Source organism: Neopsephotus bourkii, unplaced genomic scaffold (genome assembly GCF_033783945.1).
Source record: "Neopsephotus bourkii isolate Nb327-2 ecotype Australia unplaced genomic scaffold, CSIRO-AGI_Nbou_v1 NB_126, whole genome shotgun sequence".
NCBI classification, from domain to species: domain Eukaryota; kingdom Metazoa; phylum Chordata; class Aves; order Psittaciformes; family Psittacidae; genus Neopsephotus; species Neopsephotus bourkii.
Genome location: NW_026900643.1, coordinates 1,747,288 through 1,763,860, shown reverse-complemented (window position 1 = coordinate 1,763,860; position 16,573 = coordinate 1,747,288). Strand labels below are relative to the sequence as shown.

Genomic DNA, 16,573 nt, shown 5'->3' with positions numbered 1-16,573 from the left:
ACCTTGTATTTTCTATTACAAACGGGAGACATTCACGTTTTATAAAGCAGAAAATTATGTTGCTATTTTCAATTCCTTCAAGTAATTGCAACTTGAGAGAACTGTATGATTATCAATCAGAAATATTTCATGTTCTATCCAACATATTCTCTATCCAAATGAATGGCACACCCAAACAGGATAAAGTCAGGCTTTAGAGACTTTATAGCAGACCGAATAAAGGTGATCCAATGTTTACTTAGTGTGACAAAGCTATTTTCTTTTGCAATTCCTGGAAGACCTGTTCCAAGGTTTTCCTGAATCATGTCCATGTTACCATTACTTACCTTTCTTCTACACTAGTCAGATTATCAATTTCTGTCATAACCTCAGCAATTTCAAATTTTAATCTCTGTCAAAAGAAGGAAGAACAATATGTTAATCTACATTAAGACACTCTTTGAAATCATCTATCTTACATTAATATGATCAATTAGGTTTTATTTTCTAATAATTGCCAGTCACCTGAAGAAAAGTGATGAATTTTGTGGCTTCCTTAGATATTTAGCTTAGAGATTTTACCACAACTGATTTGGCTGTTAAACATGGATCTGAACTCCCAGTGTGTGCTCATGGCTGAGCATTGAGAACAAATCAATTTCAGTGTAAGATTTCTTTATGCAGATTTTTCACTTACTTATACCCTGTATGCAAATCTGCTTTTTCTCAACTACAGTTCTTGACTACATAGATCAATTGTATACAGATGATACATACTACATTAAATACAAAAGTTATCTTTTTCAAAAGCACACAAATGATGCATAAATCCTATACATTGATAGAATTTAGCTTAAGCCATTTATATGCTTTTAAAACCATCATCTGGAATTCATACCTAGGTATGTAGTTTACTGTAACTTAACCTACTGAAGCAGCCCTATAGGGATCTTTACAGATAAATCAATTACCTCAATATCATCAATCAATTCTTTTTTCCTGCGACGAATATTTAAAAGCTCTTCTCTTTCTTCTATGGAGAGGTCATCAGGCACTGGAATAAAGCAAAATGTAGAGTCTTTTAGCATTTGCAAATATGAGAGATGATCCCACATGAAAACAGAACAAATGATTTCTGCACAGTCCTCATTTCCAAACCACCTCTGTTCTGGAAAGTTTTCGCCAAACTTGCAGTGCTACACAGGCATTCATCTCTCAGTACACTTCAGACTTAAAACTTCTTTGTTCTTTGCAGCAGGTTAAAACGTAAACAGGGGAAGTTTAGACTGGATATAAGGAAGAAATTCTTTACTGTAAGGGTGGTGAGGCATTGGAATGGGTTGCCCAGGGAAGTTGTGAATGCTCCATCCCTGGCAGTGTATAAGGCCAGGCTGGACAGAGCCTTGAGTGCCATGGCTTAGTGGGAGGTGTCCCTGCCAACGGCAGGGGGGTTGGAACTAGATGATCTTAAGTTCCTCTCCAACCCTAACTATTCCAAATATACGTCATCACAGAAGACTGAATAAACCCAATTAAGAAAAGTAAGTTTACATGAAACATCAGGGCATGTGGGTTTGGTGGTTTTTTTAAGCTGTGATCATTTTCAGGGTGGATGGAGGGGGAAAACCACACACAAACAAAAATAAAGAAAAAAACAACAACAAAAAACAACAAAAACTCAACAAAAAAAAACAAACAAAAAAACCCACCCAAACCAACCAACCAACCAAACAAAAAAAAACAAACACCTACACCAACAACCCTAATTTATTGGAATTCTACTTTATAAAATCCTAAGTAAGGTAACTGAACGAATGACTATGGACAGAATCTATCGTTAAAATGGCACAAAGGAAACTGTGGGAAAATTTGTCTCTACACCTTAATTGTTATATTCAAGTCTGATTCATTCCAATTATCTCTATAACAAACCAAAATTTATGTAAATTAAATGATTCAAAAGACATGATTAACTTTCATGGTCAAAAGCTAAAGAATAGCTAAAGCTCTATACAAGAGGTGTATCCTGGTGCTGACTTCAGACAACATCATAATTTTAGCAGTACCCCTTCATTTGCTGGCTTTGAAGGGCAGAGAAGCAGGTAAGTACAATACTACTAACATTCTTAACAGTAAATCCTTTCCACCCGTAGGATATACATATAAACACACAGAATCAATCATTTAATACAGTGCTTCTTAAACTTGTGGTTTTTGTTTAACATTGTTTAAGTCAGTCTGAAGTATTTAAGTCCATTTTAGGTCTCTCCTTGGATGCGCTAAAACAAATGTTATATAAATGCTGATGAAAATTTATTGCTACTGAAGGTGCAAACACATTTCTCTACACCCCTATGGCCATCACTCACTCTAGCATCAGCCCTTTATCCTGCAGGCTCTGCCTGACAACCAGCAAATGTGAAAAGTTATTTACACAAACCCTCTGCTTTTCTTGAGCCATTAGGCTTTCCCTAACAAGAAATTTCTTTGGACAGAGATTACGCCTGCTCACTTGTACAGCAGTAGATATTACCCGCAAATATTCACCTCCTTTGCGATGATCCTATAACAGCAGTTTTAACACTACCCACTTTTGGTGGAAATAGCTACTTAATTATAGATCAGCGTCTCCTTTTTTCCCTCAGTAAGATGGAATGACAAAAATAATTATTAAGATATTTAAGGAGCTCTGTCCCAGCAGCAACACACAACAAATACTGTCACTTGGGATGGCTAAAGCTGTTTCTGTCATACACATCACAGACTGTAGCAACAGGATCACTAGCAAAGGTTTGGCTTGATAGAAGATTTTTAAAGCCACATTTGAAACACAGTCTTTGTTCAAATGTTAATAATGAAATATATTGGTTATTTTCAATATCCAGTGGTTAAGCTCCTTTCCTTTCATGATTCAAATCATAACATAAAATCCAAATGGCAACATGCCTTGTTAGACATGAAGTAATTATGGCAAATGATCTCATTTAACTACTCCAGATACAAACATGATTAAATTACTTCCAGTTTAGGAAATAATAGTCTTCTGTTGAACAAATACCAGGTTTCAATATGTTTACATTCTTTTTCTCTTCATCTCATCAGAAATCCACCCAATCCACCCTTTCCTAAAAAGTTCTTTGATGCAAATACTGGTAAGATTCTTTTCACGTCAAACCTTATAAACACACATGCCTACATCACATCTTTGTCTACGTGTATACTTTAAGACTTTAAAACTCAGGAATTTTTTTTTACTACATGAACACTATGTACATACACAGACCACAAATACTCCAACTAATTAACTAAGGACTGACTAAAACAAAAAATTACTGCTGTTATCCAATGTTGATTATTAAAAAGGCAAACTGTGTATAATCAGTCACTCTCTTAGCTGGGAAGTATGCTGAAGTGTACTTAAAAGCATTTCTGAAGTCTTACTTCAGTAGATGAAATTAGATTAAAATTTTGCAGTCCTAGCATTAGTAAAAGCTTTTAATTTTTCAACTTTTTGCCACAGCAGATGTTCTGGTGACTTTCACCTTTGCTGGCAGCTGGAAATACTAATCAGAACCCAAACAGAAAATAATCTTTAAGGATTAAAGAGAATTAACAGGCGGTACTTGATTTTTCTTCAAGCTGAGGTATCAAATCTCTGGATTAGCTGCTATCACAAATCCTTGACACTCAGAACACGTTTGGAATATCTAGAACAAGTGAAATTGCTGTCACAATTCATGTTGATTTCATACAGTTTTCTATGCTCAGGCAGCCCACCAAAGAAAAGAAACCAAACACCTCAATCCTTTCCCTCCAGCACCCAAAGACTATCTGTTGTGGTTTTTTCCTTTGCTCTGATCACAGCCACAGCAGAGACACAACCCTCACAGTATAATTAATGATGCTGTTAGACAAGAAGGAAATAAACTAAATGGAGTCAGACTGCCTTTTGCATTAGGAAATAACATCAAGTATTTATCTGCCAGATGCAAGACAAGGAAAGTCTGCTGGAAAAGAAAGTTCTGCACTTGGAGAGCACTTAGAAGACAGTATTAAAGACAAAACTGCATAACAATGCAACATCTTTAAATAATGGTACTAATGCCTGGTATCCCTGATAAGAATAAAAGAACCAGGATGCAACTGAGTAGGGGTTACAATACTGTTCAGCTTCCAGAAACTACTGATATACTCAATATTTTACTTTCACTCACACTCCCAGCACAGAGAAGGGATGACTGACTTGACAGGATGATTCCTAAGTGCATCATGCTATCCTCACCATAAACTGGCATGTGTGCAAGACCCTGAAGATGTCTGCCTTATTCTCATCCCTCTATTGGTTGTGCTTCACCACTCCCTTCTTCAGTGCTGCTGTTCATGCTAGTGAGAAATCATCAGTGGAAAAATGAATTCACCAGGAAAAAAAATGGTTCTTAAACAGATTGTATGTGGCATTACAGCAACTTCAGAGACTGAACTTCTGAACTTCTCCAGGAGGCTACATGACTTTGTCTATTGTCCCTGTTTTGATTCTCTGCCTTAAACCAAAATTTAACAATATTTGTCTATTTCAATAAAGGTTTTTGAAATAGTAATATTGGAGGATGTGCCTACCTTAAGTGAAAGAAAGAGTGGCAGATACTCAACTGCAGCTAAAACCAAACAAATACAAAACAACCCCCACACTAACACAAAAGGGCACCCAACATTAATTAAATCTTTTCCTTACAACTAAGAAGTGAGGATCTACTCTTTCTCATGTCAACTGTTCTTTGCTTTTTATTGGTCCCTAATGAAAATCTATAAAATATAAAAAAAAAAAAAAACTACAGTCCACTTCTAAATAGATAAAACGTTTCCTCAGTGACAGGCTCAAATAGCAATCAGTTCTTCTGACTTGAGCATGAGATATCTTATGCAACCTGCAACACAGGGACCACAATGAGAGCCTGAGAATAATTTTCTTTAGAAAGCAAACCTGTAAAGCTGTGGTACCCAGGTGTTCTTAGAAAACGGAATAAGCACTTTTAATAGCTACAGTCTGAAAGAAAAATACTCATTTTATTGAATCAAAAAATTGAAAACCACAGTTAAGATGTTTTGTGTCAAAGCTGATATTAGAGTCATGGCAAGCAAATGGGAGATGGAAAATGGCCAATGAATAACAACAGCACATTAAAACATCTTTACAGTCCTAAGCAAATACAGCAGATACATGACAAGTGATGCCCTGCCCTGGCAGGGCACCTTCCATAAGCCACCTTTATGACCTCAGCAGCTTGAACACTTCTGCTTTTTCTAACCTTGTGTTCATGTAATCCCCCATGCAGAAGAGCTCATAGAACATGTATGTCGTGTTTGTGTTGCAAGACAAATTTTCTAGGTATCCTCTCTGAGTCATTTCAAGTTTTTTTGTCTTCCACCAATCTAAACACAAAGTAGACAGGATGGGAGAAGTTAACATGAACATTTAAATACTGAAAAAGAACAAGAGCAATTCAGTATAGTGAACAAACTGCAGCTGCAGTATGCTTTCATGCTATCTTCTAATCTTTAAATAAAGACAATGTTCTAATCTAACTCACTTGTGTGAAAACCGTTGAGTTTACAGGGAGTGTGTTTCCTTTCCCTAAAACTTCAGAGTTTTAGCTGCTACTAAATTGAAAGTCAATATACCTAATGATATTTTATTTAAGAGGAACAAAGTTGTTGAAAATACAAATTATATTCTTGGCCAAGCAGTGTTGCTACTCCTCCTCCTCCTCCCAACAGAAAAAAAAAACCCAAAGGAAAAAAAAATTAATACATACCAACTTGGCCTATCTCTCTTCAATTACTGTAACTGACCTAGACATAAATGAATTTCCTGTAAACTAATACTTTCCATGCAGGTTTGTTTACTCCAAATGAGTTAGAAAAAAAACCAACCAAAACCCAACTGTAGCTTGCCACAGAAATCAGTGTACTGCCCTGCAGTTGTGATGTCCCTTTAAACAATTAAACATGTTAAACAATTTTCCACTGCTGACAACCCAAGTACAGTATCCAAACAAGAGCATCAGCCCACAGCTCTGACATTTACAAAGATACAAGAAGCTTTTTTGAACAAGCAGGCACCAAAAAAAAAAAAAAAAAGTATTTTCCAGACTGAGAAAGAACTGCAACAGACCAACTTGCAAAGAAAGTCGCACAGGTTAGTAAAAATTAGGAACACACATAATAAGGGACAAAAATCTAATAATTTCCAAGTCCTTATCCCATATACATTAATCATTTTCAGCAGTGAAAATTAAATCCTTTCCACCTCTTTAATGGTATTACATGGACCAAAACCCCTGCCTTTTTTATTTTTTCTTACTTACTAGCCTTTGGATCAGTAGTCACCAGTCAGGGTGTAAAGAAAAGCCACTTCACTCCACCACTTCAGATGACTTCAGAATTCAGTCTCCCAGAAGGACACAGTAAAATAACCCACAGCCAGCAGAAAGCAGTCATCTACAATATCTAATGATAGACAAAATACTAATTCTGTAACTCCACTTATGAAGCAACACAACTCCCTAACTCCTATTGCTCAATTAACTTTCTGGTTTCATACAGATAAATATTTTCCTTCTTGAATGTCAGCCCCAAATAGATGGTCTTAAGTATTCCCATTCCAAGCAAAGATCAATTTGACTGAATTTAATTTTGCTGCATTTGAAATATCTTGCAAGTGTAAAGATATTTACACATTGCAAGGCTGAAAACTAACCAAACCTATCTTCACCCATACACAGAATGGGTAGACATGTTTCTTCTGGCCTGTAAAATAATACACATTCATCTCAGAACAAATCTGATTGTCTCAGGACGTTTTTCTCAAAGGATATTCTCAGGCTATTCCCTCTTCCTTTCCCCCTACACGCTCCCTTTTTTTTCAACTTAATTATAGGAACATTTTCCAGCTTTCAGATGAGATGTATAAACAAAGCTGTGACCACTTGTGGCTATTAAAAATTCCACAGAAGTTTTTGTAGGAGGACACCCTCTTGAACGGATTTATTTCACAGTGCAAAATCAAACTAGCTGCATTAAATCCAATCAGTAAAACTAGCTGCATACGATTGCTTCCTTCTTTTAACTACCTTTCTGCACTCATCTTTGCTACTTAGTCACTGCTGATCATGTTCTAACATAGAAGCAACCACACTTCCATTAAGAGGAGAAATAATCCTCTACACAGACAGCATCTTTTCACATACAGAAAAAGAGCAGTCAGTGGTATGAGGAATTTATGGCTGAGTCCATGGCTCACAGAGTTATTATCAGAGTTTTCAGTCACAAGGGACACTGTGGGCAGAAAACACATTAGTGCCCAAACCCAGAAGAGAACCTCAGACTCGCATCCATCGTTGTCATTGTTTAGCTGCTGGAAATCACACCATCACAAGACAGTCCTGCAAGTATTTTTCCACTCTAGGATAAGGACACACTTATAGCAATATATAACAGGCAAGTTATTGTTCAGATATTGTCCTTTCAGGCTTCTAATAATATGGCTGGGGAGGATCCCTAACAGTATTAATCCTATTACTACATGAAAATATGTTTTCAGGAATTTAGGGGAAACTGTTTCCCTGTGACATAACCCAGTAAATCTTTAGGGGTTTTTTTTTTTTTTTTTACTTCTACTATAAAGCAGGTTTAATGATATCAGTGATTCACACCCAGGTGTTCTTGAAAGAACAAACAAAAGCATAAAAAAATTGGAAATATGGAATACCTTTTTACTCTATTAAAAAAAAAAAAAAGAGACAGCAGGGTAACTGCATTGCCAAGTGTGAAATAATATCTTGTGGAAAAAAAAAACAGCATTTATTATAATCCACAAGAATTACTTCAAATAAGGCAAGATTGTTTCTGTCCTCGTCAGAAATAGTTATATATAATTTAATTAGTGCCAAGATGCCTAGTCAAGCAGAAAGTAGGCAGTTCCAAAATTGAATGAAATCAGGGTCCAGGTAACAACTGGTCTCGAGGAAAAAAAGAGAAAAAAAAAATATCCCATACACATTCTACCAAAACCCATTTAGTTTCAGCTGTCACACACAGAAGAGTGCTGCCTTGCCAGGCAAAGCTTGCCATTGCTCCAAATGTGTTTCTGTCTATAAAGTACAAACCACAGTAAACGCATTTCTTGAACTTGACGGACCAGGATTTTGCAGCAAACAACTGAGGCACACGTACCTTTACAAACTGCATGTAGATAACATGAGCAACAACAGCTGTGAAGCAGAAGAAGAGGGTATAAAGGCTTTTCACAGCTCTCGCATGAGCTGCTAACCCTTGCTGCTAGCTATTAGTTGCCCTTCTTAATGGCACTGAAGCACAGATAGGTACCTTACAACAACTTTCAAATCTTTACATCTTTACCTTGCTACATAGATTTGCCAATAGAAAGAGCTGGAGAGACACCCACCTTGATTTTTAGCTCCTAATTACACCATTGACACAGATACTTGCCATTTGAAAGCAGTGTGTGTTTAAGTTATTGAGTATTTCTTTTTTACTGTCCACGCTGTTATTTTTATGAACAAGCAGTACTGAAGACCACTATTACATTATATTTACCTCCTTTACATCTTATATTCAATAATTTATCTTATTTCATCATTCTGGTGTATTTCCATTAGGAAACTAAGTGTTTTGAAGCAACAAAGTAAAAGAACCACCTATAAGCACATAAAGGCACATCACTTGAGGAGAAAGAAGAAAAACCACATGCGGACCAGCTCTGAGCAAGATTCCACAGCTAGCAAGTTTGTACTGGTTCCTGTATGTTCCTGCATCACTTTGCTACTTGCTAGTCCTGGATATAGAATCCTGCCTGGATCCCTTTTTTTCTGGGTTTGTTTTTTCTCCATTTAGCAGGCCAAATGGTTTCACTGAAGGACCACAGAATCGCCCAAGCCAACACAACAGAATATCCTGGCAGCAGGAAGTACAGGGGACAGCAACTCCCTCGATGTCAGCCAGCACTAAAACCAGCTTAGCTCAGCCCCAAACCCCCACCCTTACAGGCTGTATTCTCTAAATCCTAAAAGTAGTTCAACCTGATATTAAAAATAGATATGTGCGGATTTCCCTTTAGAAGCATTTTTCTTTTGAAGTCACTCTGTTCTTTCTTCAAGATCAGAAGATGCTTCTAGGCCAACTTTTCTGTCTAAAATATGTAAATACAAATTACTGAATATGAAAAGAAAGCAGAGTTTAACTTAGCATTCTAAGTCTCCTACCCAAATACATTAATACTTTCATTAATAATATAAAGCGTTAAAATATGCATGCCCATGCATATTTAAGAAGTGTAGAAAAAAAAAATCATGGGAAGGAAACCAGGGTTCCCCTGCCCCCCCAGCATTACATATGAGATAAAAGGAACAGATCACCATGCCAAGTATGCACAGCATGGCTAAGTGACATATTAAGATATGACATATTTAATTGAAACCCTTCATTCATTACAGTGCAAAGGGCAGCAAAAGAGCAGTGGATTTTGCTTGCTTGCAGCGGGAAGGGAAAATTCTGAAAAATTAAAAAGTGCAGCTGCTTTCCAAGAGTAAGATCTTTTAAGCCAGCAGCATGTGCCTTTTAATTTGTATTATTTTCCTCCTCAATAAAAGTGCAGTGTATTACTACATAGATTTATACAAAGAATGGGATGGAAAGGGACTGGATGGATCCATGACTGGTTTCTACGACAGCACAGTTCAGTTCTTGATGGAGCCGAGCATACAGGCAATGCTTACAGCAATTAGAAACCACTTTAAAACTTTCTTAACCAACTGCAAAATTACAAACTTCAGGTAATCAAGCTTTAGCAGATTTCCATTAAGTCTTCCATAGACTCACATTAAGCTGTATAATATCAAGCCATTATCTAGTTGAAACCCAGATCTGAAAATTAGCAAAAATATCCACCTTTGTGAGTTATACAACATTCCCTTTTCATGTAAAATAGGAAATGGTTAACACTGGACTACCTCCAGTCCACCAACACCACTGAAGTTGCTCTCCTCTAACAGAACAAAAGTAGTCCTGTATGCACTCTAAAGCTGACCAGCATGGAAGAGCTATCAGCACACTGCTGGTGGAAAACAGGTCAAAAAAGTGAAACTCATATGGACAGAGAAGCTGAACTGCTTGAACTATTGTTACTACTGACCAGGATTTGGCTCTGTGTTCACTTCAGAGGGTTTGGGATGATTTCTAGCAACTTTGCTGAGTACGAGGCAACAATTAAACTACCGACAGGAGAGCAAATCCCCCTCCATTGACTCCTTTTCCTTGTCAACTAGGTCAGGACACTCACTCTCCCCACCAATCTGAGGGATATGTGTGGATGAAAAGGAAAGCAGTGATACTGTATCTCCTGCTGGCACACAACTCCCACTAGTCCTTATGAACAACTGGACTAACCACAGATGTCCTGCTGCCAATCTGGACTGCTTTCAGCTCCAGGATCCAAGCATCTGGACCAAGAATGGGACAACTCCTGAAAGCAGAGATCATTTCAACTCTCCGAAAAGGAAGAGGCAAACAAGAACATGCTGTTCCCCTCAGCTTTTGAAATGCTATGAGAAGAAAATAAAATCAAATTATAGCAATGTGTTTCAGCTTTGCCCTCACAAAATGGCTCAATTTCCCACAGTACCCCAGTTTCTGGGAAGAGGAAATGGTTGGCTGGCCAGCACCTACATTTTTTCCTAGGATAGACCCTGGAAAAAAATACTTGAAAAGCAAACACACCAGAGTAGTAGCAGACATTCCTGTCAGATCCATTTCAAGTAGCAGCATGGAAAATTTACAGGAATGTCACTGAGCAGCTGCAGGGGGGGGTCCCAGAGCTCAGCCCCTGCAACTGCCCGCCAGCAGTACCCTCAAAGATCCAGACACAGCTCATCAGACCTACCGTGTTCCCAGCATAACAGTTGGGGTTCAGACAGTCTTTCTGTTACAGTTTTCCAGTAACATCTACTCTTGGCAAGAAGGGAGCTGCTCGCTGTACTTTGCTCATTAGTGGAGTGCATTAGCCAGTTACGCAGGATTGCTGGCAGTTTCTAAAGCACACAAATCCAATTTTCAGAAAAAGCAAGGCAAAGTTCATCTTTTCCTTTCCATCACCCCTGCCTGACACAGCCCCGGAGTTATATTTCAGAAGCAGTATTTATTGCAGAAGCTTTCTATTTATTCGTTTTCCAAGATATGCACAATGAAAGCAGTGGAGCAACTGCTGGACTTGAAAGACTGCCTCCAAAAGGCAGGTACAGAGTGCCATACAGGACTGCTCACTCATCAAATAACTGCTCAAGTAGCAATTACTTTCCCCCTAAACCAGACAAATTCCAGGATGTACAACATTGTGCACAATGTGAGGCCTAATGTCACGTTAAGCTTTTAACAATCCTGCAGTCTCCTCCAAAAAAGTAACCCTGATACCTGCTATGGAAAACACTGAGCTGCAGTACATGGAGGGAAATGCACTATAGGTGGTACAGTATTTTCTTCTTGGCCATCTTAGGCTTGAATTGCTCCAGCTTCTTGCTATTACATCAACAGCCCCATTGGCCATGTGCCCTGTGGCCTACAATGGCACTAAGAGAAGTCAGGAATTTTTTCATAGATCTGTTAGTGAAGGAATCGTAAGACTTAGTATAAGATGGTAAAGCATTTTCAGATTACTCAGAAAAGAGTACAACTAACTGTTGTGAACTGTCAGGTTGCTATCACACCATGAAACAATTAGGTTGACAGGTCACTAATCCAGACATAAAAGCTTTTTATCTGGTCCACTGACAAGAAGTTTGCTGGATGGATCCACTTACTGTAACATCAAACCCCTGGTCTCCCGTTCTTTGCTTGGCAAAAGACCATCAGCAGTTCATACCAAATCTGGCTCACCGTACTTCCAAAATAGAGCACATTCAGCAAATGCTAGAATCCTTGTAAGTACAGACATAAGTTCATATTACAGACAGGTCTTTTCATACTCCAAGCAGATCTTCCGGCATTGTGATCAAAACCTCACTTAAATAAATACATTCTTCCTATTTAAATTTTCCCTAACAGTTTCAGCCAGGTCTGCTGCCTTTCTAAGCTGTTGTTTTCTGCCCGATACTGGCAAAATCACCGCATTCCTTCCAGAGGTCAGTGAAAAATAATCTGAACATTTTACTTTCAAATAATTTAATCATTTTAAGCTAAGTACTTAACAAGAAAAAAAAAAATACCCCAACAATTTCAAAGACCATAGCAGTTTAGTTTATTACTCTCGATGTCTCTGATTAAGAGCATATAAAATTCATAATTTTCCCTGAAAATGAATAGAGATTTAAAAACTTCAAGCAACTAACTGGCATTCAACCCTCAACCTCTTTTTAAATCCATCAGCTCCTGCTGCTCCTATTAATAAACATTCTTTCTCAGATTTCCACTTCATCCTGCCATGCTCAAATAGGAAACATTTTTGTTGACTGGAAAACAATTGAATGGGACCAAATGCTTTAGTTCTGCTATCCCACAACATGACACAGAAGGTAACAATAAAAGATACCACTTCCTAAATTAATAAAACCTACAGAAAGTAATTGGCTTTTACCCACAGATACCAGCTTCATAGTCAATGTGATTAAATGTAGCCTCTTCTAAGCATATTTCCAGAGAGGTAAGTCTCTTATTCAGAGTACTGCTCCACCTGGCATGAGCTTTAACTATACAAACTTTGTGTGAGGTTGAAAATATCTGACTCGTATTAACACACTTGCAATCAAATTTGCTTCAGGGCAACCAGAAACACCAAGTTGTAACTTCTGTTAAGCAGTCTGTAGCAACAGTGTCTGCAATTCTGACAACACAGCTCATGCAATAAGTAGTGAGAAAACATGCTAATGCAGTTTACAGTTTCTTCCATATTTCACAAACATGGACAACACAGCAATGAGTACATAATACCTGCACAATACCATTCACAAATAAACTCTTCATTGTTTTAAGTATTTCTGTCCACTAGGAAAAACAGTTGGTAATAAAAGTAATGACATTATTAAGCATAGATTTTTGTCACCAACAATCCTGACAGCATACATCTAAGACAGGCCAACCTACAGTCCACTTCAAGATTCTACACAAACTGTTTCTCCAAGGTTCCTCACTTACAGCACCTGTCCTACCATCTCTTCAATGTCTTAATAAATTTGACCTCAAAACTTTGCTGAAATATTTGAAATTCAATCAGAACACCCAAGTACCATACCAACTGAAGCTGCAAATGTTCAGCCAGTATCTCTACATGTCCAGAAAGTTCTGAAAGGTTGTATTTTGATCCTTTAAAGAAAAAAGGCCAACAATAATCACTGCTCTACAAGTTTTTAATCAGGTTGTTAGATGTCATTAGGTATGACAAATATTTTATCATGAAAGATTACAAAGGTTAAGACAAGTGAAAGCAACTAATTTTTATTTTTCCTGAATTCTTCCACAGTTGTACCTTAAACAAACAACAACAAAAAAAACCAACTCATAGAATGGTTTGGGTTGGAAGAGACCTTGAAGATCATTCAGTTTCAACCTCCTGCCACAGGCAGGGACACCTTCCACTAGACCAGGTTGCTCCACACCCCTTCCAAGCTGGCCTTGAACACTGCCAGGGAAGGGGCAACTACAGCTTCTCTGAAGAACCTGTGCCAAGGCCTCACCACCCTCAAAATGAATAATTTTTTCCTAATATCCAATCTAAATCTCCCCTTTGTCAGTTTAAAGTCATTCCCCTTTGTCCTAGCACTACCTGTCCTTGTAAAAAGTCCCTCTTCAGATTTCTTTTAGCCCCTTTAGGCACTGGAAGCTGCTCTAAGGTCTCCCCAGAGCCTTCTCTTCTTCAGGCTGAGGTCCAGCCTTCTCAGCCTGTCTTCACAGGAGAGGTGCTCCAGTCCTCTCAGCATCTTTCTGGCCTTATTACATCTTATCACACACCAAAGGACCTCAAAGTATAATTATTTCAAACTACCAGTGGAAGTCCACCCATCCTGCATTATTCCAGCTAAGAAGTTATGAACAGAAAATCTTACCATAAATTTTCCATTTTAAACAGAAAATGGCCAGACTGGTCACTGATGCAACCTAAAAAATATTTTCTACTGATTTAATGATGCTGTATATGCTTTCACTAAACACTACAACACGCAGCTCTGCATGGCACACATAATGTGCTCATACTAAATAGACTGACGTAGTTTCCATGAGAATTATTAGCAATGGAAAAACGACAACTTAGACAGACCCACAGAATATAATCACAACATTGTTCATTAATGCCTGCCACCACTGTTATCTCTATTCCAGAAAGTCTCAAGAGGAAGCTAGATATAGTAGCAGAAACTGATGGACTTTCAGCTGCAAGGGGGTGGGAGGGAAAGGAAGCAGACTGATTAGTTGAATAGATTTATTGTATGCCATATTCTGCGTTAAAACCCTGTATCTACTATAACATAAATTCTTTTGAGTCATTTGACTGTTCACAATTCAAATACAGGAAAACGCTATCAGGCTAACATGTGTTTGTTCAGCAGGAAACCCTTTCTTCAAAATGTAAAATGAAGTACTGAAAAGCCAAAACGTTGCTAGAATTGTCATACTGTTATTCCCCAAATATGAGGACCTTCTGATGTTCTCCCATCACATTAGAAAAACATATAAATCCACATGAGCTACAGAGAAAAATACAATGCAGTAACAGTTGAAATGCAGTGTTGTGTCTTTCAAAGATGAAAGACATTATCATACCACTTTCTTCAATTCAGGTGGCAGATTTTATTCTCAGGCCACAAATATTTTCTGACCTTATTTATAATACATCATGAATATAGACAAAACATCTCAAAGCAAATCTGTAAGCAAAGTTTCTTATTCTAGCTGCTGTATTTCAATGGTCTTTGACGTTGGCAGAGTCTACATACAACTAGTTTAGCAAAATGCACTGTAAGTTGACCTGCACTTCAAGAAAACAATTAAACCAGAAGAGATTCCTTTAGGCTCTTCACAATTCAAATAAAGATTGTGATCCTGAAAAACTTGGAGAAAATAATTTTGATTACCATTCTTGCAAATCAAGGATAAAATTAAGTAGCAGGGCTTATTTAATCACTGCAATGTTAAAAAAAAAAAAAAGAAAAAAAAAGAGAGAAAGCAAATTATTTGCCTTGTAATAATTTTAAATACAAAGAAGATAAACTACAAGAGTCTCTGGAAAACAATCTGACTGAAGTTCAAATATAGCCACCACATACATCACCCGATGCAGTAACAGAACAAAGTAAGTGTCATCATTTGCTTAAACAGAAAAAGGAATATATGCCAATTAAAAAAAAAAAAGCTGCAGATTTACAAAACACACTGAACAGTGTGAATTCAGTCACCATGCAAATAGTATCAACTGTTATTGTCACTCATCCATAGACTGCAGCAGTCCTGCCACCGAAACAAAATCCTCATTCTTACAATCGGTATCAGTGACCACGCTGAAGAGCTCCAAAATCAATTTTACACTGCTATGTGGACATCACAGATATTTTTGCATTGCAATAGATTTTTGTTGGAAGTGTTTCACCTTCAAAGCACAAGTGTTTTGTCCACATTTTACTTCCCCTTTGATGGCACAGAGCAGTTCCTACTAGCTCAGGAAGGAAAATAAACTGTTGTTGCTGTTATCTTCTAGCACTGTGGGGCAAAACGCCAGGCTGTCCAGCAGTCAACAGACCAACCACAGATCCTGCTCCTTTTTTATTCCCTCCCAATAAAAGAATTGCTATTGACAACCAATTAAGGCACATGGAAAGGAATGCACTAATACTATCCAGGATTATGGTCGAGACAGTAGTTAGACCGTAGTAGAATTCACTAGTAATGGAAATAACTCCTTGTATTTCAAGCTAGCTCTTCCAGTCAATTAGGACTTACAATTTGTATACTATTGTTAAGCTTATTAAATTAGACTAGCATAATTACAAACTGATTGAGCAACAACATCCAAAATTAAAGACTCAGTAATAGTACAAGAATTCTGAAATACAGGTAGCCACTTGGACTCCATCAGCATGTTAAGTTCAGAAGGAAAATTTGGAAAGGAAGAAGATACCTAAAGGACAGTGCATTTCTACACCAGCATCCCTAGTCACAAATAACTAGGAAACAAGATGACTGGCTACAATTATACAGAAACTTCAGAAATATGACCTTTCTAACAATGAGGAAAAACAACTGCTTTGAAAGAAAAAAGGATGCATTATTTTGATCATCATGAAGTATTCTCACCGTTCCATATACCTGCTATATTGCTCACTTATTTCATTTAATCTCAAACCAAGGCACTCTCTACAGAGTTGGAAGCACCAAATACACCAAACTCTCCAGGGAAATACTAGGCTTCTCCCTTCCTTACATACTCAAACTTTGCAAAACAAAAATGAGCAAAACACAGCATAAATCAAATTAGCTTGATATACTCACACTCTGGCATTACATAGTATAACATTACTTAAAAAGAGTAAAGAATTCT

General features: G+C 37.5%; 1 protein-coding gene across 3 annotated transcripts in view; it reads right to left on the bottom strand.

Moving 5' to 3' along the window:
• The window catches only part of CYTH3 (cytohesin 3), a 49,484-nt gene that overhangs the window by 21,427 nt on the left and 11,484 nt on the right, over window positions 1–16,573 (bottom strand). The window contains exons 1-3 of one of the 3 annotated variants that reach the window (XM_061367703.1): window positions 10,937–11,069; window positions 951–1,033; window positions 327–391 (exon numbers count right to left, since the gene is read on the bottom strand). In XM_061367703.1, the coding sequence (XP_061223687.1) occupies window positions 327–391; window positions 951–1,033; window positions 10,937–11,054 (266 nt within the window). In that variant the 5' untranslated portion in view covers window positions 11,055–11,069. Of the gene's footprint in view, window positions 1–326; window positions 392–950; window positions 1,068–10,936; window positions 11,070–16,573 lie in introns of those variants that run through there. The other 2 variants (XM_061367716.1, XM_061367711.1) reach the window with 2 other exon arrangements.